Source organism: Citrus sinensis, chromosome 1 (genome assembly GCF_022201045.2).
Source record: "Citrus sinensis cultivar Valencia sweet orange chromosome 1, DVS_A1.0, whole genome shotgun sequence".
Lineage (NCBI taxonomy): Eukaryota > Viridiplantae > Streptophyta > Magnoliopsida > Sapindales > Rutaceae > Citrus > Citrus sinensis.
This window is the reverse complement of record NC_068556.1, coordinates 11,638,482-11,661,584: the sequence shown is the minus strand read 5'-3', so window position 1 is coordinate 11,661,584 and position 23,103 is coordinate 11,638,482. Positions and strand designations below refer to the sequence as shown.

Below are 23,103 nucleotides of genomic sequence, written 5' to 3'. Positions count from 1 at the left end.
CATCAATGTTCCACTCATAGACAGAGGATGCATTAAAACGTGATTGATTTAATGCACTAGGCCTATTGTCTATGGCCAAATCAGGTGGAGACTTGACAGTAGAAAGGGCTAGTTCCCAGTGGATCTTGTTGGCTTTAGGGGTAGGTTCTTCTTTAAAAGCTTCTAGATCAGAAGAGGCTATAGACATTTGGTCTTGTTCTAATACTCCAATCTTACTAGATTGGGGAGTATCAAGGGGTATTTGGACTTTGCTAGATGAGGAAGAAGCAGCTTCTATCCTATCTAGTTGTTCTCTAATGGCTTTAGCAAAATCTGATTTTGACTCTTGAACAAGCTTTTGACTAGTTTTCGAAACTTGGAAAGGTTTGAAAATATGCTCCTTAAGCTTTTTGTCAGAATCCGATTTTGATAGAACAGGGGAAACAGAGGAAACAGCTATAGTTGACTTCTGGAAATGGTTCTCTATTCTAATCAACTGCTTTCCTATAGTATTTAAGTTAGTATTACAAAAATTATTCTGTTGGATAATACTACTTAAATTCGCATAAGAATCATTTGGTTTTGGAATTTTATAAGGTAAGGCTCTAATTTGGACAGGAGGTTCACCGTGATCAACAGTTAAACTCCGAAGAGGTGGATGCTCAGATTCTATGGGTTCTATCACTATCAGAAAGTTTCCACTCAGGGACTTTCTTCCTAATAGTAATAGGGTTTAATTCTTTAAAAGGATAATCAATATTGTTCTTAGAAGAATATATCTCGAACCAATCAAAAAACAATATATGAACTTGATGTAAATTCATAAATTCATAATATGTTTGTTGGATTTCTTTTCTTTGGTTCAAAAAATGTTTGGAAAACCAAAATCTTTTTTCTTTATTATTTTCCGAATAAAAATCATTATGAAGAAGATTTTTATTTAGTTCAAAATCATTTTTAATGACATTAATAACATTTTCGGTGACAGCAGAAAACGTTGGAGAATTTGGAGGAGAAGATTTCTTCTCGTCCTATCTTTGTTCATGTTGACTACTAGTATAGATTGGGTGTGCAACACTAGTGGTATAGCCAACAGAACGTATAGAGGAACTAGGTATATCCGAAGTGGAAAACCTAGGTTGACTCTTTACTGGCTGGTAAGGGAGATTTATAACAGAAGGGATTTTTGTAAATTTTCTTTCTAATGAAGGAATGCTTGAGCACGACTCTTTATCAGAAAATCTGGTTGAATTAGATCTCTTGAAAGATAGTTTGACTCTACCATCAGAATACTAAGTCACATTTTGTAACTCTGTATTTGGCTCAAGTTGTTTTGGGATCGCTGGTGGAGCGGCTCCTTCAAGAATCCATTCCTCTGGAAGGTGGACATCTTTCCATTGGATTGGTTTTGGAATGACTGTGTTGGCTTTAGACAAATCAGTCTGCAAGAGAAGAGTCTCATCTCTTTTTGACTGGAATTTATGTTGCGTACTAAAAGCAGAGATCATGGCTTTGTATGAAATCTTGAAAATTAAAGCAACTGGGACAAATCCCTTAATCATATTATAATTATGTGTTTTAATTTGTAAAATCATGCTTTTCAAAATGTTTTTGTCTTTAAGAGAAATTGTTATGTTTGGATAACAATCAAAAGAAATTGGACCTTTACAGAGACTAGATTCGATGCTACTTAGCAAAGAATCATCAAAAGAGATGAATCGGCCATCTGTAAGGACAGCAAGGATAGAAGTATCAAGGCCTTCTTTAGTCAAAGGTTTTATTCCTACTTGAATTAAACCGATGTGAACATAATTAAAATTCTTTTCTCTTAATTTCTTTAAAGACTTTTCTAAAAACAGATGAATTGTTTCAAATGGTTCTGAAAGAGTTATATCAGGTTCTTCAGTCTTTATCACATAATCATTTTTGAAAAAATCAAGCTTTTTTGTTTTGTAAATCTTTTCTTTAGAAACTTTTGGAAGTTCCCAACAATCAATTGCTTTATCAAAGTTCTTAATAATGAATTCTTCTGAACTCACAACATGCTTTGAATCACTAGTCTTCCCGGAAGAAAAGCTAGAAAAGGACGATGTTCTACAGAGTAGAGGATCCATGAGTGAAGACCTATGAACTATTTATGGTCTTGTCAGAATGGCTACAGGTATGGTTTTACTGCCCTAAGCGGAAATCTTATCCTAAAACGGGACTTACTACCAGTAAGAAATTCACCACACAAACAAGATTTCAAAATAAAACACAAGTCTTTAAACACAAAACTCTAAACCGAATTACACTATCCTCCCCTTGGCTCTAATACCAGTAGGAAATAGGATCGAAGGATGGATGTGCTTTCGTTGGAATTCTTTTATTAAGAAATTTGAATTAAACAATACTTGAATTGGGTCGGCTTTGTCAAAATTTTAAAGTATTAATTAATTGGGTCGGCTTTGTCAGAATTACACTATCCTCCCCATAATAATTAATATTATTAGTATTAATTAATAACAATAATTAATATTATTAGTATTAATTAATAACAATAATTAATAATAACTAAAATAATAAAGTTAATAAAATTTAATAATAATAATAATAATGTAATTTTCATTTTGTATATACATGTATAAATATTATTATAAAAATGATATTAATTAAAATAATAATAATAATAAATGTTAATAATGATAATATTAAAAATAATAATATTAACAGTAATTAATAATAACTAAAATAATAAAGTTAATAAAATATAATACTAATAATATTAATAATAATAATAAATGTTAATAATGATAATATTAATAAAAATAATAATAACAATAATTAATAGTAACTAAAATAATAAAGTTAATAAAATATAATAATAATAATAATAAATGTTAATAATGATAATATTAATAAAAATAATATTAACAATAATTAATAATAACTAAAATATAATAATAATAATAATAATAATAATAACAATAATAATAATAAATGTTAATAATGATAATATTAATAAAAATAAAAATAACAATAATTAATAATAACTAAAATAATAAAGTTAATAACATTTAATAATAATAATAATAAATGTTAATAATGATATTAATAATAATAATAATAATAACAACAACAATAATGATAATATTGTTAATAATGAAAAATTAATTATTTTTATTAATTATTAATACTATGAGTATTTTGGTAAATTGATTCTCATTCTCATTCCTCATTCCCATTTATTTTGCCAAGTAAACACATCAATGACATTCTAGCACATTCTCATTCCCATTTATTTTTACCAAGTAAACATTGAAATCTTATTCCCAGCCCATTCTCATTCCACCCCATTCTCATTCCCATAAAGTAAACGCACCATAAAAGTTTTTAAATATTTACTTAAGGCAAAATAATAATAATGACAATAGTATTTATTAAAACAAAAATCTATAAAGTTTAATAATGATGATGATGATGATGATGTTGGCAACATTAATAATAATATAATAATAAAAATAATAAATTTTAATAATATTACTATTAATAAAATAATAATAACAATAATTAATAATAACTAAAATAATAAAGTTAATATATTTTAATAAAATTAATAAATAATAATAATGACTTAATTAAAGTAATTGTAATCATTAAAATAATAAAATTAATTAATTTCATAATAATAATAAATGACAGTAATAATAGTACATAATAATTAAAATAATAAATTAATAAATTTTAATGATAATATTAATAATATTAATAATGATGACATTTATGGTAGTAATAATAATACTTGACAATAATTAAAAGGATTTCTCTATGATGCTGTAATTTTTTTACAGTATCAATAATATTTTAATTGTGTACCATTGGATTAAATCTAATGGTATACAATATTTGTACTAAAGAAAAAAAAATAAAAATAATAGTAAACATATTGTTAACCGTTCAAGGGGTGAAGAAATTATGTAAAATAATTGTGATCACCCTTAGAATTTGAAGCAATTTCACTTAAATAGCATATTTTATTTAAAATTACTTTTCAACTCTCCTTTAAATTTGTATTGTGATAATCTTTTTTAAATAAATCTTCCAAAATATATTACCATTAAGTATAAAATATAATATGAAATATGTTATTTAACACAAATTAAATAAATAAGTTGCAATTGTAAAATTAATTATATATAATATAACACTAGTAAATAACACAACTAAATATATTTAAGTAAATGTCATAGGTACATCAATAAACTCTTTGGTAAGATTGCTTGTAACCTAAAAAAAGCTTAATCACACATATTTTAATAAAATTTAATATCTTATATTAAAATATTCATTATTTTATATAATTTTAAGGACCGTTATATAATTGGTTATGAAGTATATATTATTTTTAACACTCATTTAACATACCTATTCTCTGAACTTTTTGTTTAGGATTTCTCTATAATATTGTATGAGTTTTTACAGCATTGACAATAGAATTGTTGTGGACTCTTAGATGTTGGGGTTTTCATGTTTAGTATTCATTTGATATAATGAATAAAAAATTAGCTATTTAAATCATAACAAGTAATCTTCTGTTAGCCTATATGGCTATAAATATTGATTTTGATGATAACAAACCACATGTATTTATTAAGTAAAGATTTATGAATTGTGCTTTTATAATAAGAAAATGATGTTATGGAATTAAAGCATTTTGGACTAAAATGAAAGTAATTTTAAAATCTTTGATAGTATTTTAAATTTCGGATTTGGACCTATTTGAAATTATTTAAATGTTTTTGGGCCATTCTATAATTTCATAAAGTTTGGGCGAAGTCATAATTTCAGAAAGTTGTGGGTTTGAGAAAGTATTATTTAAAATTCTGAAATTGGACCTATTTGCAAACTTTTATAACGTTTTGGGCCATACTACAGTTTTATAAAGTTTTGGGGTTAAACTGTAAATTTCGGGAAATATTTTACTGTAGCAGTTACTGTAGCAAGCGGCTTACCGGATGCTGATAAACGGCAGGCCGAATTCGAGGCAGAAAACACCAGAACGAAAACGGCTTACCGGATTCCTGAAACCGGCAAGCCGGTTAGGCAAAATTTTGAATTTTGCCTTAACGGTAACATAAATCCGGCTTACCGGATTCCATTAAACGGCAAACCGGTTAGCCCAGAATGTGAGCAACGGCTAGTTTTCGAGCTCAAGCTATAAGAACTCAAATCCAACTCATTTTGAAGCTCTCCAACAAGCAAGAACAAAAAGCACACGTGATATCTTGAGCCTTCAACTTGTCAAACACAAAACATTGAATCATTCATTGTTCTTCATCATTGTATATCTACTCATTGAGTGAGATTTATTGTAATCTTCATTTCTTCATTTCATTTGTAAGAATTTGAGTGAGTGAAACACTTGAGTGGAGAGATTGGGAGATAATCTCTTCATTGTAAAGGTTTATTGACACCTCGAAGTCAATTGTATTCGGTTGAAGCCTCGGAAAGGCTTGGTTAGTGAAATCCTCGAGCTTGGATCGCTTGGAGGCGTGGACGTAGGCGGGGATTGCCGAACCACGTAAAAATTTGTGTGTTTGTTTTTCTTCTTCCTTACTCTTTAATTATTACGCTATTATTGAACTTATTATTTTCAATTATTGTTAAGACATTAGATTGCTTGTTGTGTGGATTTGTTAGGATAAATTTTTAAAATTCCAATTCACCCCCCCTCTTGGGTTGCACACTTGTATTTCATCTTCATGTTGTAAGTAAATAAAGACTTTTTTTATTTTTAATTAATTGATAAAAGAAAATGTATATTATAATGGATAAAAATCCCAGAATCAATAATGGGATCATTGGATTTAATATTAGAATCTTCACCCTTAAGTACAAGAGCTAGCAATTTTTCCCTTTCCATTCATCCGGAAAAACATTTCTTCTCATTGATCTCTCTCGGAACACATTCCTGACAACCGGATCTTCAATCCGGAAAACCGGATTTGCTATGCTTCATCTCTGCCTCATAACCGGTCTACCGGTTCTTCAAATCCGGAAAAACCGATTTCTCATGCATGCTTACTGGAACAAAACCGGATTTCCGGTTTAAGACATCCGGAAAACCGAATTGTGTTTGAAATCCCTCGAAACCGGCCAGCCGGTTAAGGAAACCGGCAAGCCGAATTTCCAATTGCTGGTCTCGGGTTCATTTTCGGCCAACCGGTTCTTAAAAACCGGCAAGCCGTTTTCTCGGTATGACTCTCGGGTTAACATCCGGCAAACCGGTTCTCAAAAACCGGCAAGCCGTTTTTGTGTCATGTCTCTCGGGTCCATATCCGGGCTACCGGATTTGGGTTTTCGGCAAGCCGTTTTCGGCTTTCAAGTTGCTGCCCATTAACCGGCAAGCCGGTTATCAAGAGCCGGCAAGCCGGATTCGTGACCCCTTCTAAACTATTCATTCTCTTCCTCATGCATTCGGAAAACCGGTTCTTCATCTCTCTAAAACCCGTTTTCTTCTCTCTTGATTTCTCTCTAAAATCCATTCTTTTCTTTCTTTTTTTCATCAAATTGAATCAATAAAATCATTCCCCATCTCATTAAGATCACAAAACCATTCTTGTAACCCGTTTTCAACATCTAAATCCTTGGATCCCAATTCCAACCTAGGTTTTGAGCCGAATTTTTCTCTCTCTAGATTTCTCACTCTCAAGCCGTTTTTGATCCAATTTGTTTCACCAAATCACTTTCAATCTTCATCATCATCATTTTCCTCATCTCTTTCAACTCCAAATCAACCAAATCACTATGTCAAGCTCTAGGCCGGTTCGAAGAAAAGGCAAAGAGCCGGTTCAACCATCCACACGGCCACGGGAAGCAAGGGTCATCTCAAATCAATCCACCTTTGAGTCCATTCACTTTCAGAACAAGCAACACTTGATCAAAAGGTTTCAACAAAACTTTCGGACTCGTGAGGTACTCAACACTTTCTTTGTTTTACCGGATGTTTTACATTCTCTCCAGATTAGTCATAGAACTTTATTTCAATTGTTGGAAGATGTTGGTTGGATTGATGCATTGTTGATTGAGGAGAATGTGTATCCCGACTTGGTGAAAGTATTTTACTCGAACATGGATTGTTCCGCGGAGAAAGAGAATCGAGTAATCACCACAGTTGGAGGAGTTTTGATTGAATTTGATGATTCGGACTTGGACAACATCCTAGGATCTTCCGATGATGGCTTGGACATTTTTTCTCTTAGGAAACCTCCTGAAATTGATGATTATGTTCATGTTGATGCCGTTCGTAATATTTGTCGGCGTAATGATCTTTCTGTTGAAGACTGTACCATTCATTTCCGTACTCAGTGTCTTTGTCTTCAAACTCGTTTTTTGCTTCGTATCATCCAGTCCATTGTACTTCCTAGATCAGGACATTTGGATGAGGTGTCTCACATGGATGTCGCCATGATTGACTGTATTCTTAGAGGTCGCCCGGTTGACTTGGGCTATTCCATTGTTCGCACCATGTTGAGCATTCCAGCCTTGATTACCCGCTCTCTTCCTTATGGTCACTTCATTACTCGTATTCTTAAATTCTTTGAAGTGCCGATTCTAGAACCTTCTTGTAGGCCATCCAAGGGTATTGGGGATGAGGTTATTGTTGGGTTAGGCTTTGAGTGGAAGGATGACACTTGGGTCAAATACAGCGATAACAAGTTTACCTTTCTAGCCCCAAGTGATGATTGGCCACTTAATGCCGTGATTCCCGCTGATCAGCTTCCAGTATTCTCACTATCATTTCGAGGGCAGCGTAGACGCCGAGTTTCTTCTACAGTTGCTTCGGCTCCTAGTGCATCTGCATCCGCTTCATCACCTCCACGGCCTCCTACCTCTGGAGATGTCACTCTTCAGCAGCTTATGGATGAGGTTCGGACACTTTCGGTGAGGCAGACTGAGCTTCAGCAGGAGCAACAGCAGCTCATTCATGGACAGCGCCTCCTCTTCGAGCACTTCGGCGTTCCATATCCGTTTCCACCTCCATCACCTCCATCCTCACCACCTGAGTAGTATTTTGTGCTTGTATTTGGACACACCTACATTTCATTTACTGCATTGTGTGTTCTTTTATTTTCGACTCTATGGATAGTTATTATGCGTTTTGATTTATGTATTTGTTTTGGATTATATGGATTTGGTATGACTATTTATGTTGGATGTTATGGATTTATTTTTTGAGTGATTATTATGGATTATATGGATTCTCTTATGCTTATGGATATTTTTGTTTTTACTAATGAGCTTATGTTGCTGTTTTGATGATTGATAGGGGGAGCTTTTTATTTTTTATTTTTTATTTTTTTGATGATGAAGGGGGAGAATGATTTAATGAGTTATGAAAATATGCATGTATTTAGGGGGAGCATGTATGCATGGGGAGTTTTTGTTAAACTATTTTCAAATTATTTTTTAATCTGCATTGATTAAGGGGGAGCTTTTTTCATAACAAGATTAAGGTTTTTAATGTGCTTTGTCATCATCAAAAAGGGGGAGATTGTTAGCCTATATGGCTATAAATATTGATTTTGATGATAACAAACCACATGTATTTATTAAGTAAAGATTTATGAATTGTGCTTTTATAATAAGAAAATGATGTTATGGAATTAAAGCATTTTGGACTAAAATGAAAGTAATTTTAAAATCTTTGATAGTATTTTAAATTTCGGATTTGGACCTATTTGAAATTATTTAAATGTTTTTGGGCCATTCTATAATTTCATAAAGTTTGGGCGAAGTCATAATTTCAGAAAGTTGTGGGTTTGAGAAAGTATTATTTAAAATTCTGAAATTGGACCTATTTGCAAACTTTTATAACGTTTTGGGCCATACTACAGTTTTATAAAGTTTTGGGGTTAAACTGTAAATTTCGGGAAATATTTTACTGTAGCAGTTACTGTAGCAAGCGGCTTACCGGATGCTGATAAACGGCAGGCCGAATTCGAGGCAGAAAACACCAGAACGAAAACGGCTTACCGGATTCCTGAAACCGGCAAGCCGGTTAGGCAAAATTTTGAATTTTGCCTTAACGGTAACATAAATCCGGCTTACCGGATTCCATTAAACGGCAAACCGGTTAGCCCAGAATGTGAGCAACGGCTAGTTTTCGAGCTCAAGCTATAAGAACTCAAATCCAACTCATTTTGAAGCTCTCCAACAAGCAAGAACAAAAAGCACACTTGATATCTTGAGCCTTCAACTTGTCAAACACAAAACATTGAATCATTCATTGTTCTTCATCATTGTATATCTACTCATTGAGTGAGATTTATTGTAATCTTCATTTCTTCATTTCATTTGTAAGAATTTGAGTGAGTGAAACACTTGAGTGGAGAGATTGGGAGATAATCTCTTCATTGTAAAGGTTTATTGACACCTCGAAGTCAATTGTATTCGGTTGAAGCCTCGGAAAGGCTTGGTTAGTGAAATCCTCGAGCTTGGATCGCTTGGAGGCGTGGACGTAGGCGGGGATTGCCGAACCACGTAAAAATTCGTGTGTTTGTTTTTCTTCTTCCTTACTCTTTAATTATTACGCTATTATTGAACTTATTATTTTCAATTATTGTTAAGACATTAGATTGCTTGTTGTGTGGATTTGTTAGGATAAATTTTTAAAATTCCAATTCATCCCCCCTCTTGGGTTGCACACTTGTATTTCATCTTCATGTTGTAAGTAAATAAAGACTTTTTTTATTTTTAATTAATTGATAAAAGAAAATGTATATTATAATGGATAAAAATCCCAGAATCAATAATGGGATCATTGGATTTAATATTAGAATCTTCACCCTTAATTTAATTTTAATGGATAAGTAATTATGTAACAAGTAATCTGCAAGTTGTGATATTTCTTCATATTTTAAATTATTTTTTATCTAATCAATCGATAAATATTTTAAATCATCAAAAAATGAAAGAAATACAAATAATTTTGGAATTAAAATTATTATGTATTAATCCTTATACTTTACAATTTTACATTTTATACTTTACAATTTTACATTTTTTTTTACTTTTACATTTAGTATTAGAAATATATTTAATAGCATTAAAATAAATGTAATTAACAAGTAATGTTATTTCAATAATACTTTATATAAAGTTATTACATAAAGTCTTATAATAATTTGGATTGTGTGAATTTAATTACAAACCATTAATACCTAAATAATAATGATAATAGAAGGCATTGTAATAAAATATTTTATATATGTTTTATTAGTAATACTATGAGTCACAACAAATAAGAAATATTTTATTCACCAATAAAAAAAATATGGCTATATAAATATATAGTGAGAAATATTTTGATTTAATTTTTAAACAAAAAATTAAACTATTAATTTCATGCAATTCAATGGTGGAGGATATGACAATATGAAATGCTGCTTTAACTTTTAATATTAACCATTACACTATAAGATATTAATGGTTCAAATATTGTGTCAAAATTTTAAGTTCAAGTATCCCAAACCATGTCTTTATAATGGAAATATAAAAACATGCAATGAATTTTTTTCTCATTTTGTCATTAAATATTATTGGATGTAATATTTTATTTATTGTCACTATTACTTATCATAATAAAGCAATGACTCTTAGTAACATAAAAATTTTATAATTACAATCAAAGAATAATAATAAAATAATCTTTAATGATTCATAAACTAAAGTTAATTAGGAATATGTGTTAGATTAAACTTTTATGAAATTAACAAAGTGACATTTGAAAATAAAATGAAAACAAGCTTGTGAAAGTTAAATTTTATAAGGTTTGGATAATTTTCTACCATGTAAATAAAAATATAAAAATAATCTTTCATGATTCTTTCCCTTTTTTCCATGTAAATATTATTGGAGGTAATATTTTATTCATTGTCACTAGTAATTATCGTAATAAAAGTAATGACTCTTAGTAACATAAAATTTTATAATTACAATCAAAGGATGTCAATAAAATAATCTTTCATGATTCATAAACTAAAACTCATTAGGAATATATATTAGATTTAACTTTTATGAAATTAACAAAATGATATTTGAAAATAAAATAAAATATATAGGCTTGTAAAACTTAAAATTTCTATCATGTAAGAATATTAATTATAAGATAAACAAAAATAATATATACTTTATGATCAATTATACAATGGTCTTAGTATTATATAAAATAATGAACATTTTAATATGCGATTTTAAATTTTATTAAAACATGAGTGATTAAGTAGTTTTTAAGTTACAAGCAATCTCACCAATAAGTTTATTAATGTAACTATGACGTTTACTTAAGTATATGTACTTAGTTATGTTATTTATTAGTATTATATCATATATAAATTTTCTAATTGCAATTTATTTATTTGATTTGTGTTAAATAACCTACTTCATATTATATTTTATACTTAATGGTAATAGATTTTGGAAGATTTATTTAGAAAAGATTATCACAATACAAATTTAAAGGAGAGTTGAAAAGTAATTTTAAATAAAATATGTTATTTAAGTGAAATTACTTCAAACTCTAAGGGTGGTTACAGTAATTTTATAAAAATTTCTCCAACCTTAAACGGTTAACAAACTATTTACCATTGTTTTTATTTTTGTTCTTTAGCAAAAATATTATATATCATTAGATTTAATCCAATGGTACACAATTAAAACATTATTGATGCTGTAAAAAAAATTACAGCATCATAGAGGGATCCTAATTAAAATAATAAATTTAATATATTTTAATAGTAGTAATAAAAATAATAAAATTAATAAATAATAATTACTTAATTAAAGTAATTGTAACAATTAAAATACTAAAATTAATTAATTAATTAATTTAATAATAATAATAATTAATGACAGTAATAATAATACATAATAATTAAAATAATAAAATAATAAATTTTAATGATAATAATAATAATATTAATAATGATGACATTTATGGTAGTAATAATAATACATGACAACAATTAAAATAATAAAATAAATAAATAATAATAATGACTTAATTAAATTAATTGTAACAATTAAAATAATAAAATTAAATAATTTCATAATAATAATAATAATAATTAATGACAGTAATAATAATACATAATAATTAAAATAATAAAATAATAAAATAATAAAATAATAAATTTTAATGATAATAATAATATTATTAATAATATAAATAATGATGACCTTTATGGTAGCAATGATAAAAATGACAATAATAAAAATAATAAAAATAATTTTTTTAATAATAATAACAATAATATTAATATAATAATAATGACATTAATAAATATGAATAATAATAACAGTTAATTTCTTTTCAAAATCCATTTTATCCAAAAAAAGAGGACTCATATATAAAAATTTATAACTTCTAGTGCCTATTCAAGTTTTTTATAAAATATAGCTAGTGGGGTGTAATTAATTAAAAAAGACAAACTTCAGTGATATGTTGCAACGGTTTCACCACAGTTTCATCCCTTCTTTTAATATATAATAAGATCAAGTTAAAAGATAATAGAATAAAATTTTAATATATTACAAAGATTAGATATTTTATATCAAAAAGGTTAGTGTGTTTTTATATTTTTTTAATTTGACCTCATTTTAATAAAATAAAACAAAATAAATGATAAATGATTTTTTTTAGAAAATAGGAAGTGCATTCAAGGGAAAAATTATAAAAAAAAAAAAATTGAAAGAAAGAAAGAAATGGGGGTAAACTGGGGAACGAGAAGTCTTCCCCCTCTTCCTGCTGGCTTCTCCGGTAGTACGTGGGTGATGTGACTGGTCTTTACCAACCGAAACACACTGTTCGTAGTCTAACTTCATATTAATTCAATAATTATTTTTCTGTCTTTTTTTTTATTACCTGAAAATAGACATTTTTATGCTATGCAAGAAAAGTTTCGCATTCTAAAACCCTAGAGACTTGATTTTTCATCATCAAAGACTCTGCAACGACGACTTCGCTTCAGAAGAATCATAATAGACACAAGAGCCGATCATGAAGAAGGGAGGCTTAAACCCTAACGTGAAGCTCAAGCTCTCTCTCCCTTCTTCTGAGGAAGCCTCTTTCACCAAATTTCTGTAATTCTCTTGTCTTTCCATGGTTATTTTAGAAACCGTTCGTTTGCCTAATTTTTTACCGATGAATTTTTCTAGGACCAAGAGCGGTACGTTCATGGACGGTGATCTGCTCGTTAACAAAGACGGAGTTCGGATTGTCTCCCAGACTGAAACTGAAGCTGTAAGATATTTATATTGTGATAACTATGTTGAAATGAATGGTATTGTTCCTTTCTTTGAATATCTGTTCTTTGATATTTTAGGATTTTAGATTTTTTATGCTTGAATTAAAGTGGAACTAGTAGAAAAAAGAAGGAGAAATATGAAAAATAAAAAAGAAACTTGAACTCACTTTCTTGTCGAATTCATTTATAATTAGATAGTATTTATGTATGGTTTTTGTGACATTGTCTTAATGTAGTGAACACTTGTATTTGTTTATATAATTCTGTGATTGGAATTGCAATTTTGCATCTCTGGTTTCTGGATCTGTGACTATTTCTGACTAATTTCTTGCCTCATCTGTTTATGTGTATATCTGTTTGCTCAGCCACCGCCGATTAAGCCATCTGACAACCAGTTGAATTTGGAAGATATAGACACAATTAAAGTTGTTGGAAAGGGAAGTGGTGGAATTGTGCAATTGGTGCAACACAAATGGACTGGCCAGTTTTTTGCTTTAAAGGTATATGCAATTTACATTTGCTTTTTTGGCACTTCATCATCATGTATTCTCTGTGCAAGTATGTTAATCTGCATTGCTTTTGCACTTTAAGGATTTCAAAGGTTCTTTTTGCTTGTTATTGCTCTTTAAGTTCTCATTAGGCTGTATCAGCAAAAAGATATTGCATTTCTTATCACAGTTTTTTTTTTTTTAACAGCTATCTTTTCTGCAAGATCTGTACCTAACAGTTTCACATACTTAGCGCTTCGATTGTTTGGTAAATTTTTTTTTTGTAACTTTTATCTTAAAAATAATGTTTTTAATGGAGAAGTTTTAAGGAAAATGTTTTCTTAATGTAATTTTTGGTAGGGCAGTCACTTTTAGTCAGTATGACAATTGTTTCTGTCGGTGGTTGTTAGTGGCTGGAACTGGATGGTTCTTTTTAAAGGTAACTGATGATTAATGGTTGTCATCTGTAATCATCAAAGGTATCAATGCATTTCTAAAGGAGCTTATGAACATTAAGACAAGCTGTCATTTATAAATTTAAGCTTGATTTTTTGTTGACTTGGACAATTTTTTCCACTAACTTATTTTCCAATGTTGCACTGAACATTGGAAATGCCAAAAAATGTTTTCTATCATTTTTTTCTGCAAAATATGAGTCTTCATTTATCATTTGGAATCCTTTTGCTCAGTTTACTGAGGATTGTAGAATTTCTCTGCAATATTTTTATTGAGTTTTCTGGAAGTGAATTTTTCAGATGTCTTCTCCGATCACTTAGAAATAGAGGTTCCAAATTGCTGCTGGCCCTGAACTCACTTTCAAGATGAGTAAAGTAGAGACCTCTTACTAAGTCTTCTATTGTCTCAAGCAGACCACTGATTGTAATACTTTTTACAAGCATTAAGGCCAGAGTATTTGTCAGAACCTTGGGAGGAATATCATCTAAATTGATATCACAACTTTCTATGAATGGTATACAAGTAGTGTGATCCTTTTTAGTTGCATCATAATATTATGTTAGTCATTTGGCTATGAGTGGGGTCAGTTTTCTTTTGCTTAAGGTAGCGTGATCCTGGTTTTTGTGTGATGGCTTCTTCAGTTTTTGTAGCTCAATACAGTTATTATAATTTAAGTTTCAATTATTATAGACAAATGAGATTTTTAGTTGTCTGATTGTATCAACCTGAGGTGTAAGATATCACTTAAAAAACTTTTTATCATTTTTCTTTCTTTTAACTGATAAATCCATTTATGGTTTTTGTATCTCAGGTCTTAAATTTATTACATCATTATTACTTTTCACTCAGATAAAGACATATGCAGAAAGCACCAAGGATCTTTTTCTAATTATGTTATCTGTTAAGGAACACCCAACACGGAACTGCCATTAATCAAACTATTCTAAAAAATTACTTGTCATTTTTCTTGTAACTTCTTGGGGATGCAACAGTATTTCATTATGAATTATGATGGTTGCTAGTAGCAATGACTGACCGACTAGATGCACTAGTCTTTTCTAAAAAAAACAAAAAATAAATAATGCTTACTGCGAACCCGCATATTAGACTAGATGTGTCAACTTCCTTTGTTTGATTTCTAAGCTACCTAACTATATATTTCTTTCGAATTCTATCATGTATGTAATATGATTCTTAACAACTTCCTTTGTACTTATTCTTGAATTGTAACATATTCTCCCTTTTCAGGTTATTCAAATGAATGTTGAGGAGTCTGCACGAAGGCAGATTGCTCAGGAGTTGAAAATTAATCAATCATCTCAATGTCCGTATGTTGTCGTTTGTTATCAATCTTTCTACAGTAATGGTGCCATTTCAATTATTTTGGAGTACATGGATGGTGGGTCTCTAGCTGATTTTCTGAAAAAAGTTAAAACTATTCCAGAAGAGTATCTGGCTGCCATCTGTGAGCAGGTTGAAAATTATATGTGATTTATGTTGTTGATTATAATAAGTACAATTGCTCTGTTGTGATACATTTCCAATCTTTTACCTTCTCTAATCAATGCAGGTGCTCAAGGGTTTGTTGTATCTTCATCATGAAAAACACATTATCCATAGGGATTTAAAGCCTTCTAATTTGTTGATAAATCACAGAGGGGAAGTCAAGATTACTGATTTTGGGGTGAGTGCTATAATGGCGAGCACCTCCGGGCAGGCGAATACTTTTGTTGGCACATACAACTATATGTCTGTGAGTAATTTAATTAAGCATTCTTACAATGTCATGTCTATTGCTTGTCAATTCGCGTTTTTTACTTCTGCTGTGTTGTGAAGTTGTGAACCTTTCTTCCTCTTGTGATTGAAACATATAGTTGTAACTTATCATCTGGGTCCTGTTATCTCAGCCTGAGAGGATTAGTGGAGGCAAATATGGGTACAAAAGTGACATTTGGAGCTTGGGATTGGTATTGCTGGAGTGTGCAACTGGTCAGTTTCCATATTCCCCTCCAGAGCAACAGGACGGGTGGACTAGTTTTTATGAGCTTATGGAAGCCATAGTTGACCAACCACCTCCTTCTGCACCTTCAGATCAATTTTCTCCAGAGTTTTGCTCATTTATTTCTGCATGGTAAAAATTATGAAGATGAAAAGATATTCTTTTTTGTCCCATTTTCTTTGTTTGCATCTTTAATTGACTGTTTAATGAAATGATGGAAACATAGGTTTAAATGTAATGTCTTCTGTTTGGGATATCCACTATACAAATCAGAGTCTAAGTTTTCAATTATGACATTAGTTGGTTTAAGATGTTGGGCTTGCTTTCAAAAAGTTGTACGTTGTTTTGTATACAAAGCATTTTGTTAGATTTCTCAATTTAGTTTTTCAACACTTTGTTGGAGTTTCAAGTTGGAAATTTATCTTTTGTGTTGGAGATCTCAAATTGTGCAAGAGACGTCGTTGAAGTTTTATGTAGGTGTCTGTAATCTTACATGTTTGTATATTAGCCAATTCTTGTCGGTTTTGAATGTTAAAGAGTCGTATAGTGCAAGAAATGTCATAAATGTTGGTCAAGTTGGGGGCTCAGGCTCCTTGCTTTCCACTACACTAATCATTTTTTTTTTACTCTTGCGATTTTTTTTGTAATTTCAACTTGCAGTAATTTAGAATTTTTATCTTGTGGGTTCTATATGATGTTTGATGTATGGGAGATTCCATGATTTTAAAGATTGAGTAGTCATTTTTCAAGGGGTAAATCAGTTATTAATTTGGAGCTTTAATTCGGGGATTGTGCTTTAATGTTCTTCCTGTTGAGTAGTAATATTTTGGTAATTAGGTCAATTCTATGTAGAGTATAGTTTATTTACATATTTATTTAGGTTAAACTTTGCAATGAAAGATAACTAATTCTCCTTTATTAGGAGAAGGATAGAATTGAGGAAGTAGAATTTTGATATTATTTTGTGGCTCTTTGAATGCTTTTTTTTTAAAAAAAAAAGAAAAGAAATTCGTTTTCCTCTTTGAGAGCACTTTTCTTCTTCTTCTTCTTCTTTTGTTTTCTTTTTCTTTTTCTCCCTTAAAACAGGTCTACTGTTAACCTTCAAATTCACTATTCTCGAAGTCTTTGTAACCAAACAAATTTCTTTTGAAACCTTAATGAATTGTCAAATCCTAAGTCCCTTTCATGTTACGCCTAAATCTAAAATCCATAGTTTTCAAAGTCATTTTTCATTGGCTGGTGTGTTTTTTTGCCTGTATTCCATTCAACTCTTGAACTTGTGAGGTTTTTAATTCCTGCCCGGGTCTTCTGTTTGTATTTCAGTGTACAGAAGGAACCACAACAGAGACTGTCGGCACAGGAACTTATGGTAATAATCCTCTTGTCTCTTTTGCCTGTTTATCCAAGCCATACTCTGTAGAATGTGAGTTGAAAGGATGTTTTAACTGTACTTTGATTTTCTTAATGTAAAATCCAGACTCATCCCTTCCTGAAAATGTATGGAGACTTGAATGTAGATCTGTCAGAGTACTTCACTGATGCAGGATCCCCGCTTGCAACCCTTTCAAATTTATCTGGTATGTCCATTGCTTGCATCCAATTTCAAATTGTGAAAATACAAATATCTGACTTCCTTGTATTGAGTGCTTTCGAGGATGACTAACCCTTAGTTTAGATCTTTCTACTATGTTCTTACCTATGAGTTTTGTTTACTATGATGGATAAAATCTTTTTTCCTTACTCCTCTCCCTGATTTTGCATGAAATATTCTACGAATAGGCATATTTTGGAGAAAATTCTCATTTTTCTCAAAATCTGTTGAAACAAATAAGAAGGTAGAGAAATATATTAATGTAACAAAACCTGTGATGGGGTCTCTGGTCTGTTAATCACCAAATGACATTGTTGCTGTTGTTATGCCATATTGCATTGTCAAATTATAACTGATTCTAGACTGGGATGGGGTTTTGAGATAGGGAGTTATAACTGATTCTAACCTTGTATAAGGATGATTGGGTATACTTTTGTACAGCATAAATAGTGCTAGTCTATGTTTTCTGAGTGGACGGTTGGTCCACTATCTATTTTTATATCTTCTTCATTAATACAATTTTGAGTTTCTCATATAAAAAAAAAAAAAAAAAAAACCTGTGTCAAATAATAAGGATGAATTGATAAAAGAGAAAATAAAAAAGAAAATTTGTTTTATCATTAATAGTTTATTCTGAATCTAACTCATGTAAAAATTTATTCATCCAACTTAGTCCAGGATGTTTTAATTCGATAAGGAAACTATACAAAAATCTAACTCAAATCAATTAGAGATCAGCACTTATTTGATAAAAGCTTCTGATTTTTCTCAATTTTTTTTTTTCCGAGGTTCATTTAACACAAGTTTCTTGAGCCCAATTGACCTGTTTAAGATTTTGCATCTCATTTGGGTCAATAAAATTTTGCAATCTCAGATTGATAATTTTCACTTGGTAGTTCTTTCCAATAAATGTAACAGTGGACATATGTCACCAAGTACTCTAAAGGTCAACGAAACACAAAATAGATCATATCTAACCTGCATGCATTTCCTGTGAATAATATGGTATAAGATCTTGAGCCCAGTAAATCATATTTTTCATAACTGGCGGTCTTCAGTGTCTGTACTTACCTTCTGCCTTGATATGAGGCTATATATAATATTATCAAAAAAATTTATTTACAGAAGGCAATTTCCATTTCCAAAAAAATAAAGAAAAAGAAAAAGACGGGATGATTTGATTGCTGGCTTCTTTTTCTTTTTCCTTTTTCAATCTGCAACCATCCATATATTTTGTATCCAGCTGATATGCATGGGCAGCAGCTACGTTGCAAGTTATTTTCAAAGTTTGGGAAAGATTCTCAGAATCCATTGTCCTTGAAAACCAATTGTTCATGTAAGCTGCGTAGGCCAGCGCTTTTAAATACGTTTCCTCTTCCATCTTATTTGTTTCATGAATGGCGCTTGTTATTCTTTATTTTGAATTTTTACTATCTGTAATCTGATTCATAATTAACACACAGGATTCAATCTGATTCATAATTAACACACAGGATTTTAATTTTTGATGGAGTTCATGCTTGCAAACAACTTGAGACTCAACCACGTAGGAGAAATTAGCAAGAACATTTAGTGAGCTGGTGAAAGATTCCTACTTGTCATTGCGCTGAAAGTTTAGCTTTTGAGCAAGACAAGCAACAAAACAAAGTTGCACTCTAGAAGAATTGTAACACCAGAAGCCTAGGAGTGTTCAGCTAAGCATGTTAGTGAGATTTTGTAATCGCAGAGATGCTGATTGAAATTCTGGTAGTGGAGTCAATGCAATGAATTCCTAGAGATGTAGTACCAAGTTAAACAAATGTATTCAAGACAATTTGTTTATTTGCTTGTCTGAGGCTCTGGGCTGCCATCGCATCAACTCCCGTTTGGAAGGTGATACTATGTTGCACTGTCGCTGCAGCATTGCGGCACCAAACTCTGGGTTGTGGGTTGTTCACTGTTGGTGAGTCCAGATGCTTTGTCGATGTTATCGCTATCCCATGGTAATCCAGCTTTTACGATACACAAATGATATGATTTTTTTTTATTTTTGGGACAGCACGCGATGATATGATTAAATTTTCTGAGATTCCGTAAAGCTGCAGCTTATTCCCAACGATAAGATCTCAATTTTTTTTTTTTTTTTTTTTTTCCAAAATCCTGTCTTTTCGGTGGCCGACGGATTGATGAATGGGTATGCCGAGAAGAAACAACAGATGAACATTCTTAAAATAATATTGATATCAATATATTGTCGATTTAAGTATACAAAGCTATTATGGCGTTAATGCTGTTATTGCCCATTTGAAAAACTAATGGGCTTTTCAGTATGCTACTTTTAGTAACTTACCATACTAATAAAAAAGATGGGCTGGTAAGAAACTTTTAGCACAGTGTTTTTCTCTTAATCTTCCTTTGAGCTTTCAAGTCTACCACAATTACAGTGATATTGTCTTTGCTTCCTTTGTGCATAGCAAGCTTGGCAAGGTAATCCGCTGCTGCTTGAGCTGCAGGATCAATTCTGTCGCCTCTTGTTGCCGGCAAAGTATCGCCGTGCTTTTTGTACCAGAGAAGGATTCGTCTTCGAGCAACATCACATGCCTCCTCGTTGTTCATCACATCCCACAAACCATCGCTGGCTAAAATAAGACAGTCATCTTCTTTCGCTCGAGGAACAAACATCACATCTGGGTCTGGAATAATCCATGGTTTCAAGTATCTATCACCTGATTACAAAGGAACATCAATGTACCAACCAGGGTAAGTTTAAGCTGAAATCAATCCAAGTTTTTGTAATAAGCAAAAGCCAACGAAATCAGGGATTAGAAAGACTATACCAATGGATCTTGACATAGCAAGGACACCAAAAACACGTGATCCGTTCCACTGTATGACTTTGCCTCCAGCAGCTTCTATTCTTGCCAATTCATCCTCCCTATCAGGCTACAAACAAACAATTAAGTTAATACAATGATTGAGCAATAAGATTGTGAAGTCTCGGGGGGGGGGCGGGGGGGGGGGGAAGCATTTGTCCCTACTTTGTGATCTACAGATAGTGGCACGGGTACTTTTCCACGGCAAAGAACTGCTCTTGAATCTCCACAATTTGCTACTATTATGAGTGTTGGAGATATAATGGCAACAACAGCAGTTGAACCAGCAGTTTCCGGGGCAACAGGTTCACCTCCAAGAGCTCCTCCGATCTCAGAATCAACTTTCAGAAAGCTATTGGCAAAGGCTTTCTTCCACTGCTCCTGCCAACTACCACCATCTTGTAATCGTGCTTTTGCAGTCACCAACTCCTCTGCCAAAGCCAAGTGCATTCGTTCACAACAATAATTTGCGACCTGTATGTATTGAATAAGTAATTGAGACTATCAAAACATAAAAATTCTGTCACTGAATTGAGCAAAACATAATTGGAATGTGCTGAACAATACCTGACAGCCACCATGTCCGTCATAAACACCAAAGAAATGAACAAGTACTTGATCTGGAAACTGATCGGTGACAGTATCCATCAGCACGTGAGTCTGAATTTGCAAAAACGCAGGAATAACCGCTACAGCATCTTCCATTTCTGGTCTCTTACCACAAACAGAATTGACTCCCCAACGGGGCACTTGATCTAATTGAATCACAGCTCTCTTCGTCTCCTCATGCTGCTCAGGTATCATTGGATTGGACTCATCAGACTCCTTTTTTCCTCTCTCTGCAAAAATCTCCAACTCAACATCATCAGCAACGCTTCTCCTATTTACTGCTGTCAGAAACTCATCAGGACCTGAACTATCAACTAACGACATGGAATCTTCTTCCTTACTGTCGGGATTGACCATTTTTGACTTCTTGTCACTATGAGCAGTGTTTGATAAGAGGTTCGCCGTGTCTGCTATGAATTTGAGACCCGTAATTTCCATTGCAGTTGATTCGTTTGAAATTATGTTTGCTGAACTTGAATGGCATAGCAATCGCCGTTGATACTTCCTCCATTGACTCTTTTCTATCTCCTAAACGGTCCAAAATCATATTTACAACTTTTGATCTTTCAACTCTTTCCCTAATAAAATTATTATTAACCCAAGGCGGAATTCACTAACCACTAACAGTTATAAATATAGTAATTGACTAATGAATAATGGATGCCTCTCGAGACTCTTGTATTTATCTAAACATGAACCCAGAGATTAAAGAGAATAAGAAAGAAGAGAGAAATTTTTTCTTTTTGCACCTTTTTAATCAATGAGAAGATATGATTTGGTATGATATGGTGGTGATTTAATGTCCTATCCGTACCAGAAACAACGAGAGGTAAAATAAGTTCATGAAAAAAAAACAAAATAGAAAAACCCAGAAACAAAAACAGAACCAAATCGGATTCCCTGGATTTGAAGCAACATATCTCAACCTCTTGAAATATGGCAAGTCTCTCTTCAATTACTCTCAACTAACCAAAGTTACCACCTGGCACCTGTTCTCATATAGTCTCAGCTCAAAACTAATATTATCAAAACAAAACCGCTAAAGAATTTTCAGAAAACATACAATAGCTGCTTTGAATTTGAGTTTAGTTTCTTACAGTTTTGAAACTCTTGGGAACATGTTCAGTTTACATTTTTGATTAAAGTGAAGTGGCCACAAGATGGCAAACGACAGAGACTTGAAAACGTGTCCCTAAACTAACCAATGGGAAAAGAGAAAAGAAATTTTCTTTCTATTTGTTTACTTTGTGCCAATGATTTAATAAACAGAACATATAAGAGTAATGAACTAATGATCTGCATAAATATTTGTTTATTGAAATTAAAAAATATCTCTAAAAAGTAGTGGGTCCAACAGCATTGTGGATGTGTCACGTAAAGGTTTCAAAATCTGGGGTCGGTGACGGAACTGAATGACGTGTATTGTTTTAGATTTGGATTGATTCATGCACTTATGACTTATCCTCTCTTGTCCTGCAACTCATTTTGTATTTCTTTTCAGGACTTGACTAGCTTACAGAATCTGTAAGCTACAGACTGCAGCATCAGCCGTTGGATGTGGAGTGAGAAATTAAACAATAGAAAATCGGATGGTGGGACGACGGGAGATGTTTGTTACAGAAACTGTACCATAGACAGGTCCTTTCTTTTCAACATGTTAGACAGACCCTTCTTTTAATAAATTTTGTTCCAAAACCTTACTCCACTAACCCTTATGGGATTTCGCCACGCGTTTTTTTTTTTTTTTTTAAAACTGATTAATCATCATATTACTGCATTACACAGATATTTACAATAACTACTTATTGTAGTAGAGATATTACACTGATATTTACAATTAGAT

General features: G+C 31.6%; 2 protein-coding genes across 2 annotated transcripts; one reads left to right on the top strand and one right to left on the bottom strand.

The window, feature by feature from the left end:
- Positions 1-12,859: 12,859 nt before the first annotated feature.
- Positions 12,860-19,825, top strand: LOC102625262 (mitogen-activated protein kinase kinase 2). The gene is made up of 10 exons (XM_006475445.4): positions 12,860-13,101; positions 13,177-13,261; positions 13,631-13,765; positions 15,458-15,682; positions 15,780-15,962; positions 16,117-16,340; positions 17,532-17,577; positions 17,686-17,785; positions 19,043-19,135; positions 19,293-19,825. Coding segments are annotated over exons 1-10 (1,176 nt in total). The 5' UTR covers positions 12,860-13,018; the 3' UTR covers positions 19,295-19,825.
- Positions 19,826-20,001: 176 nt separating this feature from the next.
- LOC102624980 (protein phosphatase 2C 77) lies at positions 20,002-22,497 on the bottom strand. Its single transcript, XM_006475444.4, has 4 exons — positions 21,219-22,497; positions 20,817-21,125; positions 20,616-20,721; positions 20,002-20,504 (listed from the first exon to the last, which is right to left on the bottom strand). The coding sequence occupies exons 1-4, from the start codon at positions 21,696-21,698 to the stop codon at positions 20,164-20,166; spliced, it is 1,236 nt and encodes a 411-aa protein (XP_006475507.1). The 5' UTR covers positions 21,699-22,497; the 3' UTR covers positions 20,002-20,163.
- Positions 22,498-23,103: the final 606 nt, after the last annotated feature.